This window comes from Neltuma alba, unplaced genomic scaffold (genome assembly GCF_004799145.2).
Source record: "Neltuma alba isolate B1F8T4 unplaced genomic scaffold, ASM479914v2 tig00001748_pilon, whole genome shotgun sequence".
In the NCBI taxonomy this organism is placed as follows: domain Eukaryota; kingdom Viridiplantae; phylum Streptophyta; class Magnoliopsida; order Fabales; family Fabaceae; genus Neltuma; species Neltuma alba.
In genome coordinates this window covers 264,194-272,562 of record NW_021632591.1, presented here as the reverse complement: position 1 = coordinate 272,562, position 8,369 = coordinate 264,194, and the positions used below count along the sequence as shown (strand labels likewise).

The 8,369-nt window shown below is 34.6% G+C and overlaps 1 protein-coding gene and 1 long non-coding RNA gene across 2 annotated transcripts; both read right to left on the bottom strand.

The window, feature by feature from the left end:
- Positions 1-1,432: 1,432 nt before the first annotated feature.
- Positions 1,433-3,770, bottom strand: LOC114762565 (uncharacterized). The gene is made up of 3 exons (XR_003742263.1): positions 3,606-3,770; positions 2,788-2,905; positions 1,433-2,012 (listed from the first exon to the last, which is right to left on the bottom strand). It is a non-coding gene; the product is annotated as an uncharacterized LOC114762565 (long non-coding RNA).
- Positions 3,771-3,855: 85 nt separating this feature from the next.
- Positions 3,856-8,257, bottom strand: LOC114762664 (TMV resistance protein N). Its single transcript, XM_028952202.1, has 5 exons — positions 7,746-8,257; positions 5,825-6,941; positions 5,330-5,689; positions 4,226-5,227; positions 3,856-3,942 (listed from the first exon to the last, which is right to left on the bottom strand). Exons 1-5 carry the CDS (start codon positions 8,255-8,257, stop codon positions 3,856-3,858), a joined length of 3,078 nt encoding a protein of 1,025 aa, XP_028808035.1.
- Between the last annotated feature and the right edge of the window lie 112 nt (positions 8,258-8,369).

Sequence of the window (8,369 nt, the reverse complement as noted above, 5' to 3'; positions counted from 1 at the left end):
ACACATATAATGCTGTTATTGACTAGCAAAGACTTGGAAAAATGAATGTGAAACTAAGATAATGTTAATTCCACCTAAAACTCATATTTCTCAAGTGGAAACCTCCATGGTCCTTCTCGCATGACTTGGACTCGTCTCACCACAGTCAAGCCAAGCTTGGTTTAAAGTTCCTCCGAGTCTTTCTTGAATAAGCTGCAGTTTTTAACTTCGGTTCTTATGATTTTTCCTTTTGAAAAAGGTAACTGGTATTTCCCTAACTTACTTGCAAATATATGAGAGTGTGTGTATTAATTGATCCATCAAAATTAACTCATGAATTCCAGAAAATTAGCTTAACTAATTTATTTAATAAAAATGATCAAAATCTTTTCAAAAGAAAAAAGAGGCAGGCTGATCTTATAAAGCAAATAGTGAAACTGTGAAGAACAGGGCATGAACAGAGGAGATGTTAAGTGTGGTGAGGGAAGGAACTATAACCTGAGGGCTTCCAAAAGGATGAAGAGTTGGAATATGAAAATACTGAAAATAGTTGCCACCATCACTGATTCCAAAGAGAACTTCAAAACCAAACAATGCAATTGTTTTCTTTTTCCAATTCATGTTAGGAAAGAAGTAACATGTGACAAGCTTTTGGCTAATCTCAGTTTTGGCCAACTTCAATTTGCAAAATTCAATTTTTGCTAACTTCAATCTATCTAAAGCAATTTGCACAGCCAATTCTATCCAAACTTAATTAGAAAGTTATCCATAAAAAAGTTATTATTGATCAAAACATTGCTCATTTTTTAACGTAAAAGTTACAAAAGCTGGTTTGACCCAGTTAAAATAACCAAAGTTAATATTTTCGCCCCATAGACTTGAAAATTGACCATTAACCAAAAAAAAAAAAAAGTTCATATTATTATGTCATTGAAAAGGCATGTTATGGTAGCTATCAAATAAACTAGACCAACTATACACTATAGCAATGCTACCTAGGTCGACCTCTATTGAGGAGCTAATTACTAAACCTCTAGCTAACTAAATATTAATTACAAATTAACCAAATGGGATGCAGTGAGGTGAATTAACTATTTTAAACTAGTATAAGCTAGTATACTTTTTATGATTTTCCAATTTTATGAATGAAATGGATCATGGAATGGGTAATAGGAGACTTCCTTGATGAATGACTTACTTAACATTCCTAGTTCTACTTATGTCAAGTTCAATTACCTAACTAAGCAATAGAGCTAGAGACGACACCTTCCCTAGCCAACGCCAGTAACTCCCAAAATTCACCTAGACACCTACATTCTTCCTTTAGTTCATTAGAGACGCTTTAAAGTGCTTAGCTCATATTAGACTCGCAGAAGGATCTCTACACTAATAATCAGACCTAGACACCTAGCTAGCAATTTAATCAAGAGCTTTAGAACGTGGAGACTTGATCAAAATAGCAAAGAAAGTGCCACAAATCAATCAACAATCCACTGAATGCAACATCTAATATAAGTACCAATCTCCAGACTACACATGCCATTGATAATCCTCAGCTATACACATTAAATACAAATTCCACAGATACCTAGAAACTACAATCAATATGCATAGAGATTGAAACCTGTAACAGGGAACAATTAAAATCCCCTATTGCCTTGTGGAACTCAGCTTGGCTTCATCATCATCAAGGAATGGAAGCCCCTACTGCTCGTGGACGAAGACAGCACCTCACCGAGGTTCGCAGGACTCTCGGCCATAGTGCCCAGCAAAGGAAGACGGAATTGCGATTCAAGGAGGAGCAGAGATGGTGGAATCAAGAGGACGGAGGTGGTGGATATGGAGAGGATGATGACTGGAAGTGCGATCTCGATTTAGATATGGGAACCCTCAGCAAAAACGCAGCGTTCCATGTCTGTCGATCCTTCATCGTCGTTTTGCCGGATTGGTCTTTTTGGTTCTAGACTAGACTCTAGAGCGCTCAAAAAGAATGCTTATCATCCCCTCCTGACAATCAGAGCACAGACAATCACCTGCACACACCATCAAACCATGCATTACATCCCCATAAAAAATCACACAAAGACGACATAAAGAAGATTAATATAATTTTTAGTCCCTCAAATTTATTCTTATTTTGGTTTGGTTTTTCAATAGGCAAAATGATCTAAATTTTTATTAAATTATAAGGATCAGTATTTTAAATGAAAAGAAATTTAAAAGACTAGAACTTCTAGTTTAAAACTTAAGAGACCAAAACTAAAATAAAAATAAATTTGAGAGATGAGAAATTACATTAACCTAACCTAAAATTATATATGTAATTATGTAAATGTACAATAATGAGCTCTGTCAGTCATATTTGAATATTGGTGGATCTAATCATAAAAAGCTCTATCCCCACTCTCCACTACATTTAATTTCCACAGGCGTTAGCTTGGCTCAAAAAACAAAACATAAGACACATAAATAAAAAGAGTTGGGGAGGGGTTAACCTTCCAACATATTGATATTGGCATTTTCCTCTGGTCAAGAACCAATATAATATTGATATCATACTAAAGTATTGCTCCAATTGTAATTATGATAAATTATTTCCAATTATTTTATAATGATGAAAAGACGATATAGTTTGTGTGGAAATATTAAAAGTTGTAAACAAAAATAATTAATTTTTAAAAGTTAATGAATACTTCACTTTGTATTGCAAGATAGTGAATATATGGAAATTCATTAATTTGTTTGAGAGTATGAATATATAATATATAAAACCAGAGACAATATAATAGTGGAATTTGTGTGGAATACCGAGGTTTGGATATAAACGTGGGTTTGGGAGCGTTATTGGACCATCTTTCGTGAATGCGGTTTGGAAATGCCATGGGCTCCCAAGGCCTGTCATCGGCACCGAGTTATGATCAACAACCTGCACAATGTGTTGCAGCCCTCAATCAACACAATAAGAACCCATCTATCCGCCAGTCGAAAAAAAAAAAAGAACCCATCTATCCATTTACTCTCTTACATCAAAATGCCCCTAGCTAGTTAATACTTCATTTTCTTTCGTAAGTGAAAAAAAGCTCAATGTTCACTTTGGTAAGAAGGTCACTACTCCTATAGTTACTATATCTCATTCTGTATAGTGTTAGGAAAGAATAGTTGTAAAAAAGTACTATCTCTAATGCATAGTATACAAAATTGGTTAAATTTTTCTCACACATTAAGAAATAGAAGTGTAGTCATTAAATGTGTTCTAAAATGATAAAGTCTGCTTATTTTATCCTAAAGAAATGATAAAGTTCTTTTAGTATTATATTTTTATTATCTCACATATTTCTTCTATATTTAATAGGGACAAAAGTGAAAAAAGCACATTAATTATCCCCTAATGTCTTATATTTTAGACCACAAATTTCTTTTAACCAATATCTTATATTATAGGACCAGAGGGAGTATTTGAGTAATTGCACACATTTTCTTAATACTAATAGATTAGTTAAAATGGTGCCATGTTTAGGACTTAAAAAGAGTCTGTACAATGCGGGTCAAGTGTTTACGAGATATAGGGATGGAGGAGGTAGCTTCAAATAAAAATGAAAAAAATAAGTTTAATGGAAGTGACTTACTCGGTCCATTTGTTGTTCCAGTATTGGAAGGAGACCTTGACTCTTTGAGCTACTGCTGTTTTCAACATCAACTTTGCGGATGACACGCCATCCACACTTTATTGAAACTTCCGCATTGTCGGGACGGGCTGTAAATACGAAGGGAATTTGACTGTACTTCCTTGATTGCCACATATCATGGTTAGACTTTGTTGGATAGCAAAAGAAGACCCAGAGGTGACAAGACTTTCTTTTCTTCCCACCCTTACAATTAGACGCTGGCATAGCATGGTTTCTGTGACGGGGACCCATAAAAAACGCACGATCGTGCAACCGCCACAAAAGCAACCTCCCTTCTCTAAAATAAAAGTTACTTTCTAGAAGAGTGCAAAATCCAATTCCAAATATTTCTTCGCAAGGGGGTATGTCTATCATCACTAAAGCGTCGCCTTTATGATCCCGATAAAGATCGACTTGATTCTCAAACCATGGCGATATTTCACTTGTAGCAATATTCATCCAAAAAGTAATAAGTGAAAATTCCTAAATCGAAAAATAATCACGTATCAAATTATATAGTATGATTAAACACAAAATAAATACATATAATTATATGATGATATATGACTATATGTATATACCTGGTCCCTTGAAGCAAAGAGATGTGATAATTGTTCAACTTCCACTGTACCCAATGAATCACATTTTTCTGCATACATACCCGTTACTCTGGGTGGAATCTGCGGCAACGACTCAAGTTCTGTGCAAGAATCCATTTTCAAAATTTCCAAATTCAAAAGATTTGATATGCAGCCAGCGGGTAGATTCTTAAACTTGTTTCCACTTAGATCTAATCTCCTTAACGATGATAAGCCACCGAAGTCATCCGGAATGGATCCATCATCAATACCGCAGTAGCTTAAATCCAATTTGTCCAGTGATTTAAGATTGAATATTGAAACAGGCAATGTTAAGCCCTTATGAATTGAATGCCTCCAAGGAAGAATCATGCTCCAAGAGTTCGACGTTGACCTTTTACACCCACGGAATGACAATTTCTTGAGTTTTTCTAAACCACCAACGGAACAAGGTATTTCTGTTATATCAGTTTCACTTGCATCCAGCTCCTCCAAGGCTTCAATTTCATTTAACTTCTCTGGCAATCTAGCAAATTTTGAGCACCCAGCAATATCAAGAAGTACAAGACATTTCAAATTGTGAATGCTTCGAGGAAGGCAAACAAGATTTTTGCAACCCCTTAATTTCAGAGTTTTAAGACCAGTCAACAAGCCAAGTGACTCGGGAAGTTTGACTAAATTTGTCTCCCCAGCATCAAGCGTTTCTAGATTTTTCATATTTTCCCCAAACTTTGGGAGAAATTTTACTCGAGTACACCCACAAAGAACAAATTCTTTCAGCACAGTCATTTCCAATTTTTTGGGACAACAGGCTGTAAGACTTTTGCAACCTTTCAAGTTCAATACCTGAAGCTTTTTGTGTTGTCCAATTGAAGCATGAAGGTCAACAAGTTTTTCACAACCTTCAAGTTCTAATTTTTCCAGATTTGGGAGTTTAGAGAAATCAGGAGTTTCGATCAAGTTTTTGGAAAAACGCAAGTCCAAAAACTTCAGATTCTTCGAGCACTGGTCAAACAAATGTATGAGAACCAATGAAAAAAATATGTATTTTGCTAACTATGATAATCAATGACACTATCAACAACATCAAAGGATAAGATATCTTACCAAGCTAAGTTTCTTTAATTTGCTATGATGCATTCTAAGATCAACAAGTTCATGCAGTCGAGTTCCAGAAGGAAGAGTGTCTAAAGGATATTTTGTCCAATAAAGTACTTTCAAAGCATGAGAAAGACATTTGAGGCCAACAGGAACATGGAAATCACTTGATATCATGAGTAATCTAAGGTTACGCAATGTTGAAAATGCTTCAGGATCCCAAAGTGCCTCACAAGATGTGGATGAAATCACACCTTGTATTTCTCTTGTGCCTTGATAAACAACATTATGCAATGTTGAAAATGGCTTAGGACCACAAAATGCCTCACGAAATTGGGACGAAATCATACCTTCTATTTCTTTTGTACCCTGATAAACAAGATTAGCCACAAGAAAAATGGTATCAAATTTACTATACAAGAAATTAATGGGATGTAAAATACATTAAAACCTAATAACATGTAAAATATATTAAAACCAATCAGAGATAAGATCAATACTCACCCAATTGTTTTGCATAACTTTATCAATATCTTCATTAGTCCACAATCTACTACGATTTCCAACACAATTAGAGGACTTGTCCATTACAATTTTCCTACCCATTTGTTCCACCAAATCATGCATCACCAAAATACTGTCATATTCCTTCAGCATAGACTTTTCCTGGAGAGTTGTTATTCCAATTTTTGCATTAAAACCACAACTTTCTAATATTTGTGTTATTTTGTTTTTGCTCCAACCATTGAAGAAGCAAGCAATATCTAAAAATATTGCTTGTTCTGTTTTGGTTAATGTATCAAAACTTATTTTAAGTATCTCAAAAATATCTTTATGGGGATCTTTCTTCAACATTCCCAAAGCATCTTTGCTTAACATATCTAAAGCATCTTTCCATTGCACAGTACTTCTTCCACAGAAAAAGGAGCCCAAAACAGAGAGAGCTAAAGGAAGGCCTCTGGCATAATCACAAACAATTTTAGACAGCTCCAACAAATCCTCCTGAGGCTCACTTCTTCTAAATGCTGTATGACAAAAGAGTTGAAGGGCTTCATTTGGGTTCATAGTTTTAACCTCATGTTGATATGCTACACACGCTCCGCGCAACAAGTCTAAATGCCTAGTTGTTATGATCACTCTACTCCCAGCACCAAACCAGTTTGGGCTATTAGCCAAATTTTCTAGATGAGTTGTATGGCTAACATCATCAAGGATAAGTAAAACCTTTTTATTGCAACAACGGTTTTGGATTATTTTCTTCCCTTCATAGCAGTTTTCAATTTCCATGTTTCTTATTTTGAAATGTGAAAGCAATTGGCTTTGTAACTGAACCTCGCCACCATCTTTTTCTGAAGTTGCCCTGACATTATGAAGAAAGCAACTAATATCAAATTGGCTACGATATTTCTCAAAAACAGCCCAAGCAATTGTTGTCTTCCCAACACCCCCTAGGCCCCATATTCCTACAAATCGAACATCATTTGAAACCATCTCGAACAATGGCTCCAGTTGTTTCACTTCATTGTCAATTCCAATGAGTCCTTCAGTATAAGGTGGCAGTCTAGGACGAAATTTGGCCCACAGCTCCTCAACCACTGTTTGAACAAGTTCTGCTTCAGACCTACAAGTTACAACAACGTATGAATGGCCATGTGAAATATAACTTTTGATTTATTCTGCAATTATACTACCTCCGGTCCTAATTATAAGACCTATAAACGAGGTCTTATAATTAGGATTGGAGGTAGTATAATATTTGTTACTCCAATGTTTGCAATTGTTAATATTCTTTTCCTTTTGGATTATCAACACATTGAAACAATTTCATGCAGTTCTTATTCATTTTTTTTCAATGGGCACTTTAATTTAATTGTGATGTTAAAACTTTTCAGTTCAAGGATAAAAAGTTGTGGATGTGAAAAAAAATATACAAATTAAAAAAATACAAATTTTAAATTTTAAACTTTTAACTTCGAATACAGAAAAAAAAGGAATAGTTACAAAATTTATAAGAATAAATGACAACGTAACTAAAAAATGACCACGTACTATACAATTGATTCCACAGTACTCAAATATAACTAATAGTACTAACGTCAAATAATTGTATTAAAAAAGTTTTACAATTCTTTTTTCTACAAAAGTTAGCAGTGAGAACTCATTTATTAAATAGTGGTAAACAGAAATAGAAAGAACAATTGAATAAACAATAAAAAGAATGATGACACTTGCAATACAAGGTATAATTGTGTATTACAACTAAAATGTTCACCTTAATAATTAATTTTTTTAATTTTTAAAATAAGAACACATACATGTCAACCAAATAGTCTGACTGCATCTAGACCAATATATGTTCCATAAAATGATTATATAAATATAAAATATTTTTTGGATAATTTTACCCAATAAGAAATTGACTCACCGATTCTTATTGCAATCCCAACCAGATAAGTCTGAAACTTCCTTGAGAGAATCTCTCCAACTTTTCATGACCTCATTGTCCCTTTGAAGCATCTGATGCCTAGCAAAAGCTTCGGCAAAACTTTCTCTTTGATGTCGTGCATCAGATGGATTTACATCATAAAATATAGGGAAAACTTGTTGACACAAATTGTTTCTTGAGTAAAGAATATGTTTAAGCTCATCTAAACACCATGAAGAAGAGGCATAATTTTTTGAGAGAACAACAATTGCAAACAGAGAATCCTCAATTGCTTGTTTGAGTTCTTTGGAAATGACCTCTCCTCTCTCAAGTTCTTCATCATCTATGAAAACCTTAAACCCACTGCTATCTAGTGCACGGTACAAGTGGCCAGTGAAGCCTTTACGAGTGTCTTCACCCCTAAAACTCAAGAAGATGTCATACTTCCAAGTTCTTTGGGTTGAATTGGAGTTGGAAGAATTTGAAGAAGATCCTCCTTGGCTGCTTGCCATAAATGTTCAAGCCAATAATTTGAAGAACCGGCAATATTACGACCTACAACACAACTAGACCATTTCATTTGACTAAAGGAAACAAATGAAATATGAGATGATCAGATTGCAA